The sequence below is a fragment of the Takifugu flavidus genome, chromosome 8 (genome assembly GCF_003711565.1).
Source record: "Takifugu flavidus isolate HTHZ2018 chromosome 8, ASM371156v2, whole genome shotgun sequence".
Lineage (NCBI taxonomy): Eukaryota > Metazoa > Chordata > Actinopteri > Tetraodontiformes > Tetraodontidae > Takifugu > Takifugu flavidus.
Window position 1 is genome coordinate 14,169,148 of NC_079527.1, and position 21,412 is coordinate 14,190,559.

Genomic DNA, 21,412 nt, shown 5'->3' on the forward strand with positions numbered 1-21,412 from the left:
TCAGTGTGACAGCTGATGGAAAATAGTTGGCCAACAAACCCATAAATCTTAATCTTAATAAACCTCAGTTAAATCCAATGCTCACGTTTAAACAATAGCTTTAATCAGAGGACATCTGTACATATGAAACCATTATTACACAATAGCGACATTATAGCAAGAATCACACATAAGAATGAGAAATTGTAAAAAATAAAATAAAAAAATTTAAAAAAATGCTAGAATTTACTCTCAACTTGAATTTTGTAACTTAGTTTGATATTAACGGGCCAATAGTTCCCTTTATTTGACTTTGGTTGTCCTGATGCGCAACAGGGAACGAGGTCACGCGCCGCCAAGAGGCCACAATGGCCGCCATCTTGGCTAATGCTAGTTAGCTCCCTTAACGATATTTTGATAAGACATGATGGCGATTTCTTTTGATGATATTAATTGAAATTTAAGGTCGTTGCGTGGTTCCTACGCTTGTTTTCAGTATCCAATTTTTACGTTATTACGTTTTTTTCACGTGAGAAAACAGCAATTTGTCAACAGAAAGTAGGCCCGTGTTTTGTAAGGGAGGGAGCGTTACACACTACTATAGATGTACGAACAAACACGACAAACTATTACAATAAATCCAATCAGCATCATAGTTAACTAGCTATTTGGATTGGATGCGCTCTCTGAAATTCAATTAGTTGCGTATAAACACGTTTAGGTCTCTGTAGATAATTAGAACCACAATTATGCCTCCAACAATATATGAAATGGAAAACGTTGTGGGCCAGCTTATCGTTGAGGCAGTACTTTGTTTCCACCTGTAATTATTAAACATGCAGGATATAGAAGCGTCCTGGTTTATTATTTTAAAAGTGTAGAAGATGCTTTGTGTCGCGAACCAGCTCCTCCTCGCCGGTGTTACTAGTGCGGGACTGCCGCCATTGTCAGAGGTCCAATGTCCCGGCCCCGCCGGCTGCGCACGTCACTGACGTCGCTCTGCCTATCGGAGAATGTGGTAGGGAAGGAGGCGAGGAGACCATCTAGAAAGGAACGGCCGAGGTAAGTTTCCCCGGTTTTACTCTTTAAAAAAAATCCCTCTTTTGCGCTAATGCGCTCGGAGTTGGGCGGGTTTCGGACGGATAAAAGTCGGAGTCGGTCGGCGTTGTTTTGCTTTGTTCACCGCGCAACCTTCTGCAGGCACAGCAACACAAAGACCGGCTCATCAGAGCCCCCCCACCCCCAAACCAGTCTGCGAGTGAAACCTGTGACCAAGAGCCGCAGAAGCTTTTGACTTCCTGATCACTCAAAACATGCACCTCGTGTAATTTCAGTCTGTCAGATAGACGCGTGTGCGCGGCTCCACGCAGAGTAGCGAGGCTAATAACGTTGTTGTGATGCGGGGCGGATCAGTTTCATTCACTTCCACCGCAGCAACATTGAGAAGACCGCTGCTTAGTGGGTGGGGGGCAGGTTGCTGCAGACCCACGTTGCCTGTCACGTCAAAAGTCTTCCTATTGACACAAACCGCTCGCACAAGTCGTTGTTCGACACCGCAGCGCTTGTCTTGCACGAAAAGTGGAGCGATATCATCGCGACAGGCATGTGCTGGAAGTAGAAGTTCGCGGCAAAAGCGACAACGCGAGATTTCACCCTGTCTTTTCTTTACGTTGAGGAGAAGGGGAGGAGCCCGTGGGGGTAACGTGTCACCTACAGGGCTGCAGGAGGGGCAACACAAGGCAGCGCCTTAATGCAAATACGGCGGTGGAAATGATACCAGCAAATCGTGGAGGTGTCGGTATCTGCAGGCTCTGACAGCATTCAGACTTTATCCTCTACATACAGACTATAAGGGATTAACACCCCTCCCCCCCACCTGCCCACCAGTAAACACCCTGCAAAGTCACTAGTCGTGTAAACAACAGCTTTCTCGGAAAAAAAATAGAGGTGCCGCAGTGACTGTGTGGTTTGCCTAAACTACCTAAAGGACAGAGTGAAGCTGATCGAGTGATAGAGCAGCTCTCATTAACCCCAAAACCAGTATGACCGTATTGTCTTTTGAATGCTTCTTTCCTACCGAAGTGAAGATGGCAAGCACCCCGGTTGAGACTCCAGAGTTCATCAAGAAAAAGTCAAAGGGCCTCCGTTTGGTGAACTGGGTCAACAACCTGTTGAAGACAGACTTCAAAGATGTGCAGCAGTTTGGTTCAGGTAGTTTACCAGCACACATTCAGTACTGAATGCACCTGTAACTGACCTAAAATCCACACGTTCCGACTGTTGAAAGCCTGTCTTTTAAGGAATGTGTGTGTTTCCATAGGTGCTTGCCATTGTCAGATCATGGACTGGGTCATTCCTGGCTCTGTTGACATGTCACAGGTGAAGTTTGACGCACAGTGCAAGGACGACTACAGACACAACTTCAGCCTCCTCTGCGATGCCTTCAGGAACAACAGTATAACGAGGGTATCCGCTCTCTGCCTAATGTCTGATGCCACCAATCATTCTGTTTTCAGCATTCATGTAAAGCTTTTTGCCCATTTCTGCATTTAGACCGTTCCAGTGGAGAATCTAATAATAGGTGACTTTCAAAGCAACCTTGACCTCCTGAGGTGGCTCAAAAGCTTTTACACAACTAACGTGAGGGATGAGGAATACGATCCCGTGAAGGCTCGACACAACTTGGATATCAGTCCTGCTCTGCAACAATGCGGTAAAAACCACTTTAAATCACTCACTCCAAGACAAGGCACCAACAGGACTCTTCTATTTCCTCCCTTTAGGAACGAGAAAGTTGAAACAGGCCACTATAAAGAACGGATCGTTTCCTTATAGGGAAAAGTGGAAGGACATGTTCGAGTGGGCGGACCGTAGCGTCCTGGGAGACAAATACACCTACTGCTGCATTTGCCACAGCAACCTCAGCACATTGTCTAAAGGAATTGTCGATCTCAGGAGACACATGATGACAAACAAGCACAAGACGAGATCTCTGAACCCCAGGAACCAGGCCCCTGGATCGCCGCCCTGCAGCGATGTGGCGATTTGGTTCATCGGCGAATATTGCGAAAGGGCGACTGCTCCTGGTGCGGAGGTGTCCGCACATTTAGCACGCTCTAAACTGGGGTCTCGCTACCCCAGGGATATTGAATCTGCCTGCCAGCGCGGCCCATACTGTGTGTACATTTATGCGGGGGTGACTCTGAAATCTTCGAGGGAGGGCGGCACCATCGCCGTGGTCCTTGTCGGCTTTTTTGACGTTGGAGCCAACAGGCACTGCGTCCGTTTTCTAGATGCTTTTCAGTCAGAGGGTAAAGAAGGCAATGAAATGGCTGCAGCAGTGGTGAAGACGCTGAGGGACTTTAAATTGCCCAAAGAAAACCTCGTTGCCGTCTATTCTGAGGGCAATGCTGAATCTTCAGAACAGATCTTCTTGAATCTCAGGGAACTCAACCCAAATGTGGTGGCCTTCGGTGGGCTGTACACTGTTGCTGACGCCGCCTGTCGCGCTGGCCTGAAAGAGCTCTCCAAACAGGTCCAGGAGCTGGTAGCAGATATCTACGCGTACTTCTCCTCCTGCCCAACAAAGAACATCAACCTGGAGGCTCTTTTCGACTCAGACTTTAGCACAGACAGCCAAACATTTCTCCTGAACACAAGCTGCCTTAAATGTTGCTCTGTAGTCTCCAAAATCCTGGAAATGTGGTCCGAGCTTCTTCTGTACTTCACGTCTTGCAACAAGAGTAACGAAAAGGCGAAACTCATCTGCTTCCAGTTGCAGGATTGCAAAGTCAGGGCAACGTTCATGTTCTTGGAGCAGGCGCTGAAGCCTCTGCATCGTTTCCAGAGATGTCTGCAGACACAGGAGGAAGCTGCTGGAGCTCGTCTGCAGCTCATGGCAGAAGGAGCCAGTAACCTGCTGTGCACCTACGCCTCCCTCTTCCTCCACCCTGAGGCTGCAGGTCGCTTCCTCAAGGAGCCAGATGCTCAAAATCTTGAAAATGAGAAGTACCACCTCTCGAGCCTGGATCTGAGCGTGGGCGATAAAGCCGTGGAAAAGTACCTGAAGGAGTCCGTTTCTAAAGACGCTAAGCTCCTACTGACACAGGAGGCCCTGTCTTTCTACATCGCAGTGACGCGTTGCATCACGGAGAAGCTGCCTCTCGGCGAGGGAGTGCTGAAGAGCATCGCTCAGCTGCTGAGCCCCCACCACTGGCTCAAGGTGGCGGGCAAGGCGGTCGGGGAGCTGGGGACCCAGCTGGGAATCTGTAGCTCTGCTGAAGATGCGACTCAGCTCACAGACGAGTTTCTGCAGCATCGGCTGCTTGAGAGGGGAAAGGAGAAACGCTGGGCCAGTCTGCTTGAGGACAACGAGCCAAACTCACTTTTCAGGAAGCTTCTTCTGACCCTGCTGGCGTTCCCCTGCCCGCCTCTGGAGCCAAAGGCAGTTTTTACCAAGGTAAAACCAACGGATCCGGAGCCACGTGTTTGAGCTGAGGTCAGTTTAACGGTTGAATTCACCACGTGTCCTTTCAGGCACTGGAAAATGACGCTGACGCTGAGGGTGACGCCTCAAGAGGAAGTGAATGTGATTTGGTCCTGTCTGTCAGCAACACCAGCAGAGAATACCTGCTTCAGCACAAATGTGAGAAACATTTTTATTCACTTAGAAACAATCCCCATATTAGTTGGCACTATAATGTTTGCAGTAATCGTTCTGGCCAGTTTTAAATGGTTTCGTCCTGCTCTTGTTCTCCACACCTTCAACAGTGAAGAGCTGCGAAGTCCGTCTTTCGAGGTTAAGTGGTCAGTGAAACCTTTCTTCAGTGTTTAAATGATGAATTGTCTTCATTTTAGCTTAGAGAAGAACAGATTTTACGTGTCTTATTTTCAAACATAGTATTTTATAATGGTTTTTGATCTCAGTGCTAATATCCGCTAAGCATGTTTCTTTTTTCCTCCCAAAAGACATAACGAGTGAATTCTATGCTGTGTGGAAAGAGGTAAATTGTTTTCTACTAATAGACCCACACAGAAAAGTTTGGTTGGTGTATAATAAAATGATAAGTAATCTGATAATAAGAGCTTGTTGTATCTTAGGGAACCAATAGGGGACATTTTGGCTGGGAGAGCAGTTTGCGCCAGAAGCCACCAACTCGTACAGTGTTTCAGGCCGGCATCAAGTGCTCCAAACCCAACGAGCCCTATAAGCGCAGCAAAAAGGGCATAGAGCATCATGAAAAGGTGGTAGGTTTTCTTAAGAATGCTACCAAAATAGTGCCGAGGGGCTGCAATGGCTCAACATACGTGCATGCTCTTCATGTTTTCACAAACAGCATTTTTCCATATTGTTTTTCTTGAAATTTCCCTGCGACATGACGTAATCTGGGAAGTTTTAACAGAAACACACGGCTCAAAGCGCAGAGAGAGGTCATAAGATACTGACGCCTCTTCTTCATTGTCAGGCAGAAGAATCGTCACCGACCAGTAAAGGTACACCAAAAACACATCAGAGACCCAGCTATCAGGTAAAATAATCCAAAACACGTCACAACACTGCCGAAGAAACGGTGAGTTGATGGAAATCTCACGTCTGCAGGACGGTCGAGGCTTTCTGACGGGAGAGCTGGTGTGGGGGAAGTTAGAGGGATTCTCCTGGTGGCCCGGGATGGTGATGCCCTGGAAGAGCAAGCCGTTGCCCCTGGGCATGCGGAGGGTGGAGTGGTTTGGAGATGGGAAGTTCTCAGAGGTGTGGAAATGGTGCGCCCTCTCCAGCGTCCTCACCTGTTTATCAGGCCGCGTTTCACATTGTCGTGCAACTCTTACAGATTTTGACAGAGGACCTCTTGTCATTCGGGACCTTCAGCAAATGTTTCTGCAAAAACTCCTTTTCCAGCCTTCCCACCTACAAGGAAGCCATATACCAGATCATCGAGGTAACACACCTTTCACGTTTTTGGAAAGTCTGCTTTACTGTGAATATGCAACCAGTGAATTCACGTTTTAAAAGCATGTCCGTTGTTTTCTGATTCATTAAAAATGTATGTTTTTTGTCTCTAATACGCATTTGCTCGCTGCTTTAAGAGGTTCCAACCCTCAGAGATGGTCTTTAGTTGAAATGTATCGCTGCGAACGATCACTTTTCATACATATGATCACTTTTTATACAGTATATGTGTTTTTTTGTCTGCAGCTGGCGGCTGAGAGATGTTCCAAGTCTTTTTCTGCGGCGGGAAGAGATCGAGAAAAGGAGCTGAAGCTGATGTTGGACTGGGCTTCTGAAGGGTTTCTGCCTATGGGACCTGACGGTTTTGCTCCTGCTGGTAAGTTTTGCTCCTGCTGGTTTTAATGCAGCCCAGCACTTGGAGAGTTGTCCCTCCTGGCACGTTCTGAGGGTCGTTGAGCCGACTGGTCTCCCAGTTCCTGCTGATGAAAATCATCACCGCACCAGGCTTCGCTGTAGCGACGGTGTCGTCCTGGTGAAGAGGAGCACCTGGGTTCATTTTCAGCAGACCAGACCATTTCCTTTCTCATGGTCTGAGAGGCCTTGGGGGGCCAGGCAGGCTGCCTCCATCTCCACTGTACCATACAGAGGTTCTCCTTTCTCCACAGGAGGGGGGGCTCTGATAGAGTAACCATCGGGTTCTTGGTCACCTCCCTGACTAAGACCCTTCTCCCCTGATCCCCCAGCCAATGCTAGGAAGAGTCCTGGTGGTTCCAAACCTCTGCTGGAGGCCACTGGGCTGACTGGGACCTTTGTGTCTTAAGAGTCTTCAAGTGTGTGAAAGGTTCTTCTTTTGTTTCAAACTGAAACTTAGTGTGGTTTTTTTGTCTTGAAGGCAATATAGCCGCTGCACATCAGAGTTCCGACTCTGGGCTATCGGACTACCAACCACCGGTGAAGAGGAAACTTTTGCTGAAGAATAAATCCAGAGCCTCCGGTACCACTTACAGCAGAGGTCAGTTGTGCGTTTGCCAGCCGGCGTTTCACGGACACACGGTAATAACACGAATAAAATGCCTCGTTTTCTCATTTTTGGTCTTTTGCAGAGTTGATAGTGGAGAACATAAACGAGACCGGCAAAACGATCGAGGGTAGGTGTTGTGCGAATAGAGAAAACCTGATGTAAAATATTCGATTTGAAGCTCAAAGTGTGGCGGTTGGTTTCAGACTTTTGTCTGTCCTGTGGATCGTCTGAGACTCCTGTGCGGCACCCGTTGTTCGAAGGTGGTCTTTGTGTGAAATGCAAGGTAACCCTCGACCCTGATGACCCCTCTCTCGCTCTCTGATGTCTGTGGTCCGCTTTGCTCCACCGTGGCCCATTTTGCACAGATCTAACCTCCACCTGGAGCAAGTCTGCCTCTTCCATTCCATCTGGAAAACCCTCTGGACTCTCTTTGCAGGAGAACTTCTCTGAGACGCTGTATCGCTACGATGAGGATGGCTACCAGTCCTATTGTACCGTGTGTTGTGGTGGCACGGAGGTCATCCTTTGTGAAAATGTCAGCTGCTGCAGGTGAACAACTGATCGGATCATATACGGTCCTCGTCAGAATAGCGTCTCTTCCTTCTGGAATCGGCTTCTCCAGGTGTCTGACTGATGTTCTCTGCCTCCCAGATGTTTCTGCAAGGACTGTCTGGACATGCTGGTTCGCCCAGGAACCTTTGACAAGGTGAAAGACATCGATCCCTGGAAGTGCTACATGTGTGACCCATCTCAGTGCGACGGAAACCTCAAACTCAGGCCAGACTGGAGAGCCAAAGTTCAGGACTTCTTCGCCAACAACACCGGCATGGAGTTTGTACGTCCCACACCTACGTTTGCAGCTGAGGTGCAACTATTTGCACCCGTTTTTACAAAGTACACCGTGGTCTGATGTCATTTCTCATCCTTCCTTCTGAACCTGAATAATAGGAACCTCACAGAGTTTACCCCTCCATCCCTTCTGATCAGCGCAGGCCCATCAGGGTGCTCTCGCTTTTTGACGGCATTGCAACAGGTTTGTTCCTGACGATGTTTCTCCAACGTAATCCGCTCCGTTGTAGCCCTCTCGTCCCCCGGGCCCCTCATCTCCGCCCCTCTCCGGACTTGAATAAAACTCTCCCTTCTCCTGATTCAACAGGCTATCTGGTGCTCAAAAATTTGGGATTTAAGATCGAACGCTACATCGCCTCAGAGATCTGTGAGGATTCCATCGCCGTGGGGATGGTGAAGCACGAGGGGAAGATCGAATACGTCAACGACGTTCGCACCATCACAAAGAAACATGTGAGTGGAAATGAGGAATCCCCCACAGAAACTGCAGCAACTCCCTTTGATCCGCTAATTTTGTCGTCAGCTGGCTGAATGGGGCCCATTCGATCTCCTGATTGGCGGCAGCCCCTGTAACGACCTGTCCATGGTCAACCCTCTTCGCAAAGGACTGTTTGGTAAGTCAGGCAGGTTAAAATAATATTCAGCATTTTTCTACAAACGTAACCTGTCTTCTCTGCCCTACAGAGGGTACCGGGAGGCTCTTCTTTGAGTTCTACCGCATATTAACCATGTTGAAGCCAAAGGAAGGAGACAACCGGCCATTTTTCTGGCTGTTTGAGAACGTGGTTTTCATGAGTGCCAACGACAAGTCGGACATTTCCAGGTTCCTCGAGGTACAGTTTCAGCTGAGAATGTCACCATAGGAACTCTTTCTTTTGTAAAAAAAAAAAAAAAAAAGAAGTATTTTCCTTTCTTTTTTCAGTGTAATCCAGTACTTATTGATGCGGTGAAGGTCAGTCCCGCTCACAGGGCACGTTACTTTTGGGGGAACATTCCTGGCATGAACAGGTACCGTCACACACGCGTGGTTTCTTCTTCACCCTGGAACACCAACACTTGGTTTTCTTCTTCAGACCACTGGCCACAGCTGTAGAAAAGAAAGTGCTCCTCCAGGATTGTTTGGAGTCGGGACGCACAGCAAAGGTAGAAGCATCAACATTAATTTTTAATCTAAATGGTTCCGTTCTATAAAGGTTTCGATCGTGATGCTGACGGGGAATGTTGGCTGCTTCTTCAACAGTTTGACAAAGTCCGCACCATCACGACGAAGTCCAACTCCATCAGGCAGGGCAAGACGGGGCCTCTGCCGGTCAACATGAACGGCAAGGACGATTATCTGTGGTGCACCGAACTGGAACAGTAAGACAACCCACAGTCTTAACCCTAATCAGTCACACCCATTGTCTTTATTCTCGTCTTTGTCACCACTTTATTCCTTTTGGGGTCATGAGGGGAGGGTGCACGACGGGCAAAGGCAGGGGCATTTGTGGGTCAGGTACCTTGCTCAAGGGTACCTTGGCAGTGCTCTCTACTACTAGAACACCTCGCGCCGCCCTGTAATAAATGTCCCGGTTAACAGTAATAACCTGGTGGATTTCCTGCCTTTGGCTTCTCGCAGGATCTTTGGCTTCCCCAAACACTACACAGACGTGAACAACATGGGTCGGACGCAGCGGCAGAAGGCCCTGGGTCGCTCCTGGAGCGTCCCCGTCATTCGCCACCTCTTCGCCCCGCTGAAAGATTATTACGAATGTGAGTAACGCCTTCAGACCTTCGCTGGAGCAGCAGCAGCGGACCTACTGCCTTACCGATCAGAGTACACGAAGCTTTAGCATTAGGATTCTCTTAAATATTGGACAGAAATAAGGTGCTTTATCCGATCTCAGCTGGCACAGACACTTTTTTTTTTAACTTAAAGACGGTGTTGTGATCAAACGGTAACGGTGCTGCAAACATGGGCCTGGATCATGAAGCAGATTTACAGTTTAGCAGCTCAGTTTGGGTTTAACTCGGGTTTTTATCCCTGCAATGAAAATCCACCCATGTTTCCATCAGACATTTGATCAGAAGTTGCTCGCCTACACTTTAAAAAGTGCAATAAAGATATTTTTATATTGATGTTTTATGAGTAAATGAAAGTGGAGGGTAATTTGTTCACAGTGCCTGTCTTTTAACACAAACGTCCCTTTAGATTCACAACTGCTCGCTGGATTTTATTGATAAGCAGCCTCACGGTCAAAGATAATCAGGATCACCAGAACTCCTCCAGCTGTTCTAAATCCAGCTGTGAAAGCTGCCTTTTGATCCAGGCCCCAGTTCTCTACCTCAACACTGATTTTCTGGTTAAAACTGTTACGCTTTCATTTATATAAAACATGTTTCGTCTTTTTAATATTATTACATTCTATTTTATACATTTTTACAATTTTTTTAAACCATTTGACTCACTGGATTTTAAAGGGAAACTTTTTCTAGGAAAAACATGTGGACTGTCTTAAAAGAATGTTTTCCTCATAACAACGTGCTTGATTATTTCCTTTATTGCCAGGATCGTTACAGGAAAAAATATACGAAAGACAAAAAGTCAGAATGCAGAAACTTAATGAAACATTAACAGTCAAATCCCCGAAGGCCAAATAATATTCCTCACAATCCTGGTGTCAGCATTATCCGTCAGTGTTTTCAGATCATTAATCATTTCATGGTCACTCCTAGATTTTCAGATTGTTTTGTGACATTTTATTATTCAGCTGTGATTGTTCTGGTTTGTGCATGTGTGTGTGTGTGTCTTCTGTAAACATCAACAGAACTGTTTTTATTCACTGTGATTTGATTTTAAACTGGATCATGTTTAAAAAATCCTGATGGTGCTCTGGTGCGAATCCACGCTAGGTGTGTTTGTTGTCGACCGCGTTTGTACGATTAACCTGTGGTTGACGCCTTACCTCATAGTTTTATTAGCTGATAATAGTATATTTTTGCTCTTTATCAGCAGCAGCTGCTAATGAACCTTTTCTGGTAGGTTTTTATGTTGGTGTTTGTGATGATGTAGGAACGTTAGAGCGTCGTGTGCAGCTTGATTAAAACGTGTCAACAAACACTGAAGTGTATTTTATTGTGCTTCAGCTGGTCTGTAGAAGAATACAAGCAGGACTCTTTGTTATTTGTAAAGGTTTTACACTTCTTCACTTCAGTGAAGCATTAGCATTAATTATTTAAGACCGCAGCCGCGAGGGAAGGACTTTAATTCTCGAGACTCTCGGACTGTTGCAGTATAAATAAAAGGCTGAACGGACTGCGGTGAAGAGACATAAAAGCTGCTTCTTGTTCTTCAAAGCAGCATTTCCTCGTTCCCATCTGCAGTATGAAGAGCAGCCGTTTGTGTTTCCCGGTCCTTCGGCGTCGGCGCCTCACAGTTTTTAAAACGCTCACTCGGAGGCCGATGATGTTTCCCAGGGTTTTTGCAACCTTTCCATCTGTGAAGGAGTGGGACTCTGGTTGCTGGGTTTAACCTCCAGTTTTCTCACGCCGGGCACCTCCTTCCCCTCCTGAACCAGCTGCATGACCTCGGCGAATGACAGCTGAGTTCCCTCTGTAGATGCTTGTGCTGTTTGGCTGCTACTGACTCCCGAATGTGAAAACGCCGCCCGGTCCACCACGTTTGCTCCGTCAGAGCTCTGCTGCACGTAGCTGCTTCGGTCTATCGGCTCCACAAACCTGCCGATGAGACAGGCGTGATGACATCACCAGGGTCCAGGAGGTAACATCCTGCTGTAGCAGCTGTCCAAGCAACAGGTGATCAGCTGATTACGCCCACCTGAGCCTCCATCAGGAACTATAACAGGTGCACACTTCCCCCCTACATACAGCCAGTAGCATTCATTTTTGGCGTTTCCTCTATCTGTTATAGAACATATTATTGCTCAAATGTAATAACTTGGTAAAGTTTCAGGCCCCTCTCAAACCAAAGCCCCCCCCTAAACTGTCCAGTTGTTTTATTTTAGTAAAATATTGTGTTATTCTGTGATCACAAAGACTCCGGTAATTCAACGCAAACGATTCAATTCAGGTCCAAGTGAAAATGGTCCTCTTCAGGAAATAAGGACAAAACTCTTTTTTAAAAAACTCTATAAGTTTAGGCATCACTGCCTGCACACCTGAGTTCACCTGTCATGGTGGCTGCATTAGAAGAGGCGTCTAGATTAATTCTGGGGATACAATTATCACCTGATTACCAGTCTTAGAGGTAAGAAGAGAACATTCAAGTTCTAAACTGGTCGTGTATGCAATGGCACTGACGTCACACATCAATTAATACTGTTTTCATACTGTTAATTAGCGTAAAACTATAGATGGAATGTGCCCACAACAGACAGACCAGCAGCTGATGGAAACATACCTGTTATAAAAGAAGAGTTTCAGATCCAGCAGTTTGGTTTCGTCCCGGCTGTTTAAAGTTTTCAGTCCGTCCTGAAATCGCTGATCAGCCTCGAAGTCGTAAGAGTCAAATCTTGAAAAAACGGCATCCATACCAATAATTTTATAAGATTTATCCTAAAACGAAAGATTCATTTTTTGTTGGAGATGAGGCAAAATGTGACTTCCGGTATTTGTTTTATTTGTGACCAACAAATTTTGTAAAGAAGGAACACGGATGGATGAAAGTACGGTACTGCGCTGTAGCGCCTCTCAGGTAAACAGTGGTATTACAGCATTTAACCTCCCAGATGAGACACAGTATTGCTATTACCATTTCTATTAACCTCTGTTATTTATTTCCTTCTTTTTAACTGAACACTATCGAAAACATTCTTTAATTATTGAAAGATGAGCTGGTTATTGATTTTTTGGACTTGCACATGATCAGTACATTTCAATGGTACAGTATGAGAAAGTTTATACTAATTTTTCACAGTTTTGTGGGTTTCTTAACATCACATTAGAATACTCATATAGTTTTGTGTTGCTGATTCTGCTGCTTAGACTTCAGATTTGGGTTGTACCTCAGATTATTTATATTATATATCATTTTTTATGGTTCAGAAACTAAGATAATTAATCTGGGTTATAGTGAACTGGAGACACTCCTCTGGGATGTAACCTAGATCAGTGTGTGTGTGTGTGTGTGTGTGTGTGTGTGTAACTTTAGAGGATAAATGTGTGCTGAGCAGAAACGTGACACCGGGTCATTGTGTGACTCCTCCATTCGCCGTATCCTTGACCTCAGAGGACAGCTGCCATCAACGGGAAACAAAGTACATGTCATTTCACTCTTAGTGGTAAAATCTCAGCTTCCATCTCACAGAATAAATTAGATAAATAAAAATCACACCTTTGTGCACGTTGAAAGGGAAAGTCACGCAAACAGCGAGAGGGCAGGAGATGATGTTCTTAACGGTGGAGGGAATCTTAATCTTGTGAAGTGCTTAGCAGGAGCTATTTCTTTTTTAGGATTAAGGTTTCCAGTTGAAGCTTCTGTCACAACGTGCTCTCTCACATCATAGAACTTTATTTAACAAATCAGGAAATTAATTTCCACTAAAAACAATGTCAGGATATAAAATCGTAGTTACAAGTGTCATAAATATCCTGTCTACGAGCACTAAACCTCTAAAAAGAGGAGCTATAAATGACACCAACAGGAAATACAACTAGAAAAGTTGTCGCATCTCTCCTTCACGTCCCACAGAAAGTCTCCCAGTTCTGCCAGTTCCACCATTACATCGTGAAACGCTCCCCACAGCTCTGACAGCTCTCAGCTGTCTGCCAGCGTCAGACCTCTGCAGCCGCGCTGACCGGCGGCGAGTATCGGTGCCGGTGGGGCTTGCTCGGGTTGGAGGGCTGTCTCAGGTTGGAGCGAGACGACCGTGCAAAGCAGAAGGTCAACGTGCTGCTGGAGCTGCAGTCGTAGGTTCCATCCTGATCAGGGAAGAAGATGAATAACGTTAAAAATCGCCATCTGCCGGCCCGTCCTGACAGCTCTGGTTTGTATTACTCACATCAGCTGTTCTGGAACTTGGGCTGGATCGGACGCCGCTGTTCTCCTTCTCCTCTTTCTGGGTCCGTGCGACCTCCTCCCTCTGCTTCATGAACCGTTGGTTGACGATCCTCGTCACGCTGTCGTTCCTGTGCAGCGTCGCTGGGGGAGATCTGATCGGAACCCTCTCCAGATTCTTCAGTCCGCCCTTTGCCTTCTGGCCCGGCGCCGGTACCGTTTTCTCCACTCTGCCGCTCACTCTGCGCAGGAACTCGGTGACCATGCCGTAACGGTTTGTGGCAGCAGATTTGCTGGGAGGTTTGGTGCTGTTGGCCTGGGCTTCACCAGCCCTGTGACCGGTCTGTCTGGACCAGGTCAGACCAGTGTGGCTTTGGGTGCTGAGGTTCCACAGCGCTCGCTCTCTGGAGCCGGACGCGGACGACGACGACGACGAGCTCAAATCGGCCGACAAATGCGGAGAGGAAGCGCTGTATGCGGAGTTCCGCAGGTACAGTTTAGGTGAGGATGTGGAGTTTCTGGACCGGTCGGCTCTGCCTTGAACTCCCTCCAGGGAAGTGGAGAAGTGAGAGCGGGCGGAGACGAGCGAGGCGCCCGGGGCACGAGAGGGGCTTCCTCTCACGCTGGCGGGCGCCTGTGGAACATCTGTCTGCAGACCAACACTCACCATCTGTGGCCTCGTGTGGGTCTGGGTGCCCGCAGAGGTCATGCCCACCCACTGTCCCTGCACCATCCCTCTCTTCTCCGGGACAGGCACCGCCTGCCTCCAGCTGACCGTCATTTCCTTCATATCGTCGCTCAGGTTGGCAGACGAGCCCAGACAGAGCTGAGAGAAGGAGGTCGGCGGCGTGCACCAGGGAGACGTGGTGTTGTCGGACTCCCTGTCTGCGACGGGGCTTTGCTTCAGCGGAGACAGCTGGACTCTGCGAGCCGACGGGGGGCTGTAGTAGATGCGGAGGGCCGACTTTTCAGGGGCAGTGTGGCTCCTCTCCAGGGACATCTGCTCAAAGTCGAGGTCAGGGAAGCTGAGCGGCATGATTAGATGGTCCCACGTCTTAACAGGGTCCTCTTGGTCCAGCTGGGCAGCCTCCCGACTCACATAGCACCAGTTCTTCCTCGCACAGCCGTGTGGGAAACACCGTCCATACAGTCTTTTCCCTTTGGAGCTGCCAAAAAAAAATAATCCTTCATTAATCCCCAAGAAAACGGAAACTTTAATTTTCACTGCCGCAAAGGGCTCTGACGCACAAACCCAAATGCTGCAAGGAGAAATTAAAACGCAAATCATCAAAAGATGTAAACAAGAAACCAGCTCAGCGGCTTGAGTTTACGCCGCTGTGCCACTGCAGATTTACCGATGTGCTGCTGGTTTAATGTCTCTGTAAACAGCGCGTGACGCAGGGATTTGAACCACAGCTGAGAAGTGGAGGAAACGTAAACAGAGGAAACACTGACCTGTACGCTTTCCATTGTCCACCGTTACTGATGACACCCTGAGCAAAGGCAGAAGACAACAACATTAGCTATTTGACTCTGAGTCACTGATGGAAGCCGTGGACACACGTGTGGATTCCAACCCGGCAGGATGGCGGCGGCTTGTGATGTCACTACATGTTATTGCTCTGATTTAGACCTGTGTGATATTTCAGACAACTTTTTAAAGCAGCGCAGAGGCGACGGAGGTGAGCTTGACCGGAATGTTAGCGTGCTAATTTTGGATCAAAGCAATGTTCACGAGCTTGTGCGCGTCGGACGCGTGGCCTCGGAAAACCGCTAATTTCAAGTCAGTGAATTTGGGCCTCTGACGAAAGGAGGGATCAGACGGTAGCTGCCGGAGGCCAGAGAGATTCATACTGCAAACTGACCGAACTGACCGAACTGTGTGCTGTTACGATAATGCCGAATATTCAGCACACCCACTCTTTTTTTATGTCCTGCTACAGATTTTTTTAAATGCCTGCCCTGCTTGGCTGCGGCTTCTGCAAGAGATTAGCCTAAATACTCTGCCACGAGTCTTCACATGATGCCTGAACTGTCAGTGGGCCGAGCGGCCAGAGAGACGGATCATCGGCAGGACTTGGCGGACTCCTGGCAGACTTCCTCACCTCTGCTGCTTTGCCTTGTGCAGCCTTGGACGCGCTATTGAAATCACTTTTGTCCTGAAGTTCTGCGCTGATGTCCTGCAGCAGCCTCTGCAGCGCCAATATGCTTTGATCTTTACCCTGAATGAAAGAACAAAGCTTTTTCAATGGCCTTCACTAGTTTGGCAATAATACAGTAAAAAAGGATTCTCTAAATAACAGTCTGGACATTTAGAGCAGGTGAGGTCATGTTTACCTGTTTTTCCTCTGGCTTGGATCCTTTATCTTGGCACCACTGATGGAGGATCCACAGAATCTGCAACGACACTCGCATTTTTGGATCCCTGCAGCTTTGGAAGGAGTCCCGGTGAACAGAAGCCGTTTGTCTCGTAGGGTTTTCTCTCTCCTTGACCTCCGAGGTGCGGAGATCTTCCACGCACCCCTGAGACGGATCCACGCCCCCTCCAGACAGAAACGAGCGGCCATCGTGAGGTTTCCCAGAGTCTTCTCCTCTCAAGAGTGTCTCCACCCTCCCATTAAAGGTGACCAACATGGCCTGCAGGAGCTCCAAAGCGTCACTCAGAGGAGCCGGCAGGAGGAGCTTCTGCGTTTTCCCGTTCAGGTCGGCCTCTGATGGAGACGGGAGAGCGGATGGAGACCAGCAGTGGCCGTTTTTGGGTGGCTTCAGCAGAAGCTGGATGGTTGAAGTCAAAATGCAGGCGTGATCCCTGAGAGCGAGAAGAGCCTCGGAATCTCCCACCGAGATCCCGGTTGGACCTTTGAGCAGATTCCTCTTGTTTTTATCCTCCTCCGGGTTATCAATCAGGGTTCGTTCTCCACCTACTGGACCTTCTCGAGTAAAATGACACGCTGACTGGTTGCAACGCGGAGGCGTCCCGATGTCCGCGTTGCCCTCGCCTTGTACTTGCTCTCCTTTCCTTTCTGCGTCCTTCACCTTTTCTCCCTCCTCCTCTTCCTCTTCCCCTCCACATCGTCCCATTTTATCTCTCAGGTCGCTCATCTCCGCCCGCAGTCCCCGGTTCTCCACCTCCAGCTCAACGATGCGCCGACTCAGCAGCGTGGCCTCCTCCTCCACCAGCTTCAGGTGAACTTTGACCTCCGCCTCACGTGAGCGCGTGTGGTTGGGCTTCCCTTCGGGCAGCCGGGCGGAGTCGATGTCGCCGTAGGCCGAGCGGTACTCGCTCAGCTCTTCGCGCATGGCTTCGCTCTCGGACACCAACTTTGTGAGCTTCTTACACATCAGAGCCAACTCCTCCCTGGCAAAGTGCAGCTGGCACCTGAGGTCGTTGCTGTCGTCCTGGGAAACACACGGCAACGTTCCCGTGAGTTGAGGTGCGACACGAAAACGGGAAATCAGAAGACGCACGTATCAAACCTCGATCTGCTGAGAGAGTCTCCTCTCTGTCTTACTGGACGAGCGCACGGCTTTCTTCTTCAAGGTGCTCTGAGAAAATAAAAGTAAGGGGGGAAACAATCATCACCAGTCCAAAACTAGTCCTGCCCCTGGTGGCCTGGTGGGGAACAACCTCCTAGATTATTTAGGTTTATCTGAGGGTTTTTTCTGCTACTTCAATTCTGCTGGTCGCTTTCCCCCCCCCCCAGTTTTTTTTGCTCTTATTTTGGCATAAAGACATAAAAGGATGAAGGGAGCGACAAAGACGACAGCATAGTTGGCTTCTGATCCCCGGACAAAGTGGGAATGTTTTTCAGGGACGTATAAAGTGCATCTTTCTGGTGACGCAGGTCTGAGAATGTGAACAATGCAGGCTTGCGTCTGGCACCATGGTCCCTCTCTTGGACACCACAGAAGAAGTCGCAGTGTTAATAACAGTTGGCTGTAATCTCTCAGATCCAGCAGGTCCACGGCTGCTTTAGAGAGACAGCGTAACACTTTAAAAAACTTATTTTGTTATGATTATTTAAAATAATCATTGATTCTTACACATTGTAAAATTATTATTTAGTGATTCCCAGCACAGCTTAAATTACATCGCGATAAATGTTTACGTAGGAGCTCGTTAGAAATTCCACTATGGGCTTCCGACATCCCATCCATGCAGACTGTGCTGCTAGATTAGGTCATTTAAGTGGATTTTCCTGTTGGGATCAAAGGGACTAGCAGCTGCCTGGGTGAGCGTCCCAGACTGAGCTCACACCAAAGCGCAGAATCCGGGATTAAAGCTTGGACTCGCGTGCACGGAAGTGCACCGGAATATAAGGTGGGTGTCAACGGTACCAGGGTGTCAACAGCGTGTTTGATAAGGGCGGGTCCAGGCTGCAGGTCCGCGGGCACCGGCGGAGCCCATTGTGAACACCACAATGCCAACTCACCCAGATTCAGGCGGGTTTAACAGAAGCAGAGGGGGGCTATTTTTGTAATCTGGTGCCCTCATCTGAGCTTCAGCTGCGTCTGGAGTTCAGACTTCAGCATTCCAGGCCTCTCCGCCCTGCAGCTGCCGGCCCCTCCCCTCATATCAGCGATCTGCACTGGGGTCATGTGTCACATGACCATCGGGGTGATGGGGACGACAACTGGCCGAGGGGGGTGCAGCTGTGGAGAGGAGGATTCCAGAGCAGAGAGATGAAGGCGGACTTGGAACTGAGTATTTTTACTCGGTCACACACATGCGGGACATTTTGCGTCCGTGGCTGGAACGTCAACAGTCTGCAGGGCCGGTGGGACCGTCCACAGCCGATGTGCACACACACACACACACACACACACACACACACACACACACACACACACACACACACACAGAGCTGGGCTTGACTCTCACCTCCCTGATCTTGTCCACATCCGCCTGTAAGACCTGTTTGGTCACCTCCAGCTCCTGCGTCCTCTCGCGCAGCGCCTCGTTCTCCCACTCCAACTGGGAATTCTTCTTCTGCACCACCTCCAGCTCGTTGTACAGCCGGAGCGACACGCTTTTTGCCACCTGTGATCATTATTCCAGGAAACAAAACAAGTTTTTCCATTTTGCAGGGCAAATGTTGGTCTGGACCGGCTCTTTACGTGAACTCCTGTTTTAATTGGTGCTTTCTACGTAAATCCCATCATCACCAGGTTTACAACGAATGTTGACTCACATCAACCAAACTCAGGCTGGGTTTTTTTTTTTTGGAATACAAATAAGATAGTTGACTGGATTTGGCTGTACGCCACCATTCTCGAGCAGCCTTACGGCTCATGGAGGCAAAACCCCACCAGATAATGACCCCACAGTGTTCCAGAACTATAAACAGAACACAAAACTAATGATGTTTTTCTGCAATGACTCCAAAGCAACAGGGAGTCTTTTACAGGGAAGCGTGACTCAGGCCGGCGATGACTGATTACAGCCCTGACGAGCAGAGAAAATGCTCACTTTGATGCTGGAACGTGGAACAGCCGTGATTCAGATTAAAGCCAGAGGGAGAACGTTTACTGGCGGTGAGTGGGTTTTTACAGAAACAAGCCAGCAGCGGGGGAGGGGGGCCGTCTCAGACCTTGATATCGTGCTCCAAGCTTCGGACCAGCTCCCCGTCCACCTGTCCCGTCTGAGCCACTCGGATGCTGCGGCGCTCTGCCTTGCGGAGGCGGTACTGCAGGATGCGGCAGGTTTTGTTGGCCTGCTCCAGCTGCAGCCGCAGCTCCTGCAGCTGGAACACCTCCTCCTCCTGGAACATGTCGCGCATCTCCAGCATCTCACAGCGAAGCTCCTCCATCTCATCCTGGGAAAGAAAGAAAAAACAGCAAAACATTTGGTGTTAATCGGACAGCATAAGTATTAAAATACAGTTAATTGTTCGGGGAAATGTAAGAATTTGAGCTGGGGGAGCAATTTAGATCCACTGGATGAATAAATTCAGCAGAAAAATAGTATAAATTACATTTTTTTAAACTTCTTCTCTCTTAAAAGACTGAGAAAAACACACTCAGCCTGAGGTAATCTGTTGGGATTTGTTAGCGTTTGGCCCCGTTGCCTGCTGGGAAATGTAGTGTTGATATTTTTGACATACTGAAGTGATTTTCCATATACAAATTCCCTGTTTGGAGTTTCACAAACTTTTATTACATCCAAAACTGATGGGTGTGGTTTGGGCACCGCGTAACGGTTTCATTTAAAAAAATAAAAGTCAATTAATGAAAAATGTCAGGTGACCTTTTGAGCTTTTCTTCCTTAGAAATTCTTTCTGTTTACTAAAATTAAGAGAAAATGACCACTTGTGTTCACAGTTGGTTAAATTGGTGACATGTGAAAGAAATCAGCCGTTCAGACAAATCAAATTACTGTAAATTATTACAAGACTCACTTTCAAATACTCGTTCTCTGATCGTAAATCTTCAACCTCCCGGACAAGATCTTCGGTTGTATCTCCCATGATCAGGTCCATAATTACCCCCGAGGAGTTGAACAAAGCGAGGCCGCCGGCAGCAGCATCAGGTTGGGGAGCGCAGTTTTCTCTCCGCGGCTTTGCGCACGGTGCGCCGTTGCCTTTCCCCCCGCCGCCCGGGACAACATAAGCTCCCCCGTCTATCCAGATTAATTCACTGTCGGAGCTCGGAGAGTCGCGCTTGTTGCCCTCCGAGGGGCAATCGGATATCTCTGAGCTGCTGTCTGAAGGCGAGAGTTTCCCGGACAGGCAGCCGGAGTCCTTGCTCAGGTCCTCTGAAGCGTTGCTGGCATCCGACAGTTTCCTTTGCGCACCGGGGCCCTCAGAGGAGGCACCGGACGAGCTTTTACCCGGGCGTTTTTCCTGCATCCCACCCGACTTTGTATCCTTCCCGGTATCGCCGTGGCCCGATTGTAAGTCTTTGGAAAAGGAAAAACTTTGGGAATTTTTAAGATTTTTCACCTTCTTCTGGACAGAGACCGGCTGTTGCGCTTTGTTCTGCTTCTGGCTCCTCAGCACAGACTTTAGGCTCTTGCTTCCATTCATCCCGACTCTGCCAAAGCCACAAAATAAAACACTGTTTCAGTTTTGTAGTATAATTCTGATTAAGGTGTTTCCATAAATATGTCAAGTCCGCAGATCACTGCTTATTGGAATGGTCCCGCTGGTTGCTCTCCATCCCCAGGAATGAAACTTTGCCAAAGTGCGCGCGGGGACGGAATGATGGCTCGAGCAGGCTTCCGGTCATCGTTACCAAAATAAGAGACTTTGTGTCGTTCCAAAAGAGAAAGTTTGTTCGTGTGATCTTTTTTCAAAAAAAACCTGTCAGCTTGAACTATATTCTGTGTTTCGTGTTTCCTAAACTCATATGAGCTGTTGTTGCGTTATTACGTTAGGCCTGATTTTATATCGTTCATTCATTTTCTTTTTTTAAACCCAGACAACTATTACAAGATACGCAATGTTTATTATTATTATTTTATAAATATGGCAACACGTAGTAGGCAAACAAATTGATTTTTATCTATCTATCTATTATCTATCCCTGAATATGTGTTGTTCTATTTATACGTTTCAGGGTTAAATTTAACATAGTCTGAATTTAGTAATGTGATCACAGCTGCCACCATGTGGCAGATTGA

The 21,412-nt window shown here is 48.0% G+C and overlaps 2 protein-coding genes across 7 annotated transcripts; one reads left to right on the plus strand and one right to left on the minus strand.

Annotated features, from left to right (window-relative positions):
- Positions 1–855: 855 nt before the first annotated feature.
- On the plus strand, positions 856–10,896 carry dnmt3ba (DNA (cytosine-5-)-methyltransferase 3 beta, duplicate a). 5 transcript variants are annotated; one of them, XM_057040594.1, is made up of 26 exons: positions 856–1,041; positions 2,062–2,190; positions 2,300–2,445; positions 2,533–2,692; positions 2,763–4,438; positions 4,516–4,624; positions 4,750–4,785; positions 4,948–4,982; positions 5,080–5,226; positions 5,382–5,507; positions 5,579–5,728; positions 5,808–5,915; positions 6,173–6,302; positions 6,819–6,938; positions 7,030–7,074; positions 7,151–7,230; positions 7,384–7,496; positions 7,599–7,782; positions 7,896–7,980; positions 8,104–8,249; positions 8,320–8,410; positions 8,481–8,629; positions 8,719–8,804; positions 8,870–8,939; positions 9,037–9,155; positions 9,415–10,896. In XM_057040594.1, the coding sequence occupies exons 2-26, from the start codon at positions 2,067–2,069 to the stop codon at positions 9,554–9,556; spliced, it is 4,377 nt and encodes a 1,458-aa protein (XP_056896574.1). In that variant the 5' UTR covers positions 856–1,041; positions 2,062–2,066; the 3' UTR covers positions 9,557–10,896. The 5 variants fall into 5 exon arrangements, with proteins under 5 accessions (XP_056896574.1, XP_056896575.1, XP_056896573.1 ...); XM_057040595.1 differs by having other exon boundaries at positions 2,067–2,190; XM_057040593.1 differs by lacking the exon at positions 856–1,041 and having other exon boundaries at positions 1,055–2,190.
- On the minus strand, positions 10,319–21,098 carry LOC130529906 (uncharacterized). Of its 2 annotated transcripts, none has more exons than XM_057040603.1 (10): positions 20,190–21,098; positions 19,383–19,607; positions 18,674–18,832; positions 17,269–17,337; positions 16,129–17,190; positions 15,897–16,013; positions 15,247–15,284; positions 13,796–14,957; positions 12,196–13,715; positions 10,319–11,513 (listed from the first exon to the last, which is right to left on the minus strand). In XM_057040603.1, the coding sequence occupies exons 1-9, from the start codon at positions 20,814–20,816 to the stop codon at positions 13,569–13,571; spliced, it is 3,606 nt and encodes a 1,201-aa protein (XP_056896583.1). In that variant the 5' UTR covers positions 20,817–21,098; the 3' UTR covers positions 10,319–11,513; positions 12,196–13,568. The 2 variants fall into 2 exon arrangements, with proteins under 2 accessions (XP_056896583.1, XP_056896584.1); XM_057040604.1 differs by having other exon boundaries at positions 10,319–11,576.
- Positions 21,099–21,412: the final 314 nt, after the last annotated feature.

Bases quoted from the DNA above. Each gene is read 5' to 3' on its own strand.
- LOC130529906 (XM_057040603.1), bottom strand. From the start codon at position 20,816: ATGAATGGAAGCAAGAGCCTAAAGTCTGTGCTGAGGAGCCAGAAGCAG. The intron at 17,191-17,268 runs GTTTGATACGTG...TGTGTTTCCCAG, and splicing joins GACTCTCTCAGCAGATCGAG to GACGACAGCAACGACCTCAG. The intron at 16,014-16,128 runs GTAAACATGACC...TCTTTCATTCAG, and splicing joins CCAAGCCAGAGGAAAAACAG to GGTAAAGATCAAAGCATATT.
- dnmt3ba (XM_057040593.1), top strand. From the start codon at position 2,022: ATGACCGTATTGTCTTTTGAATGCTTCTTTCCTACCGAAGTGAAGATG. The intron at 7,075-7,150 runs GTAGGTGTTGTG...GGTTGGTTTCAG, and splicing joins GACCGGCAAAACGATCGAGG to ACTTTTGTCTGTCCTGTGGA. The intron at 8,250-8,319 runs GTGAGTGGAAAT...TTTTGTCGTCAG, and splicing joins GCACCATCACAAAGAAACAT to CTGGCTGAATGGGGCCCATT.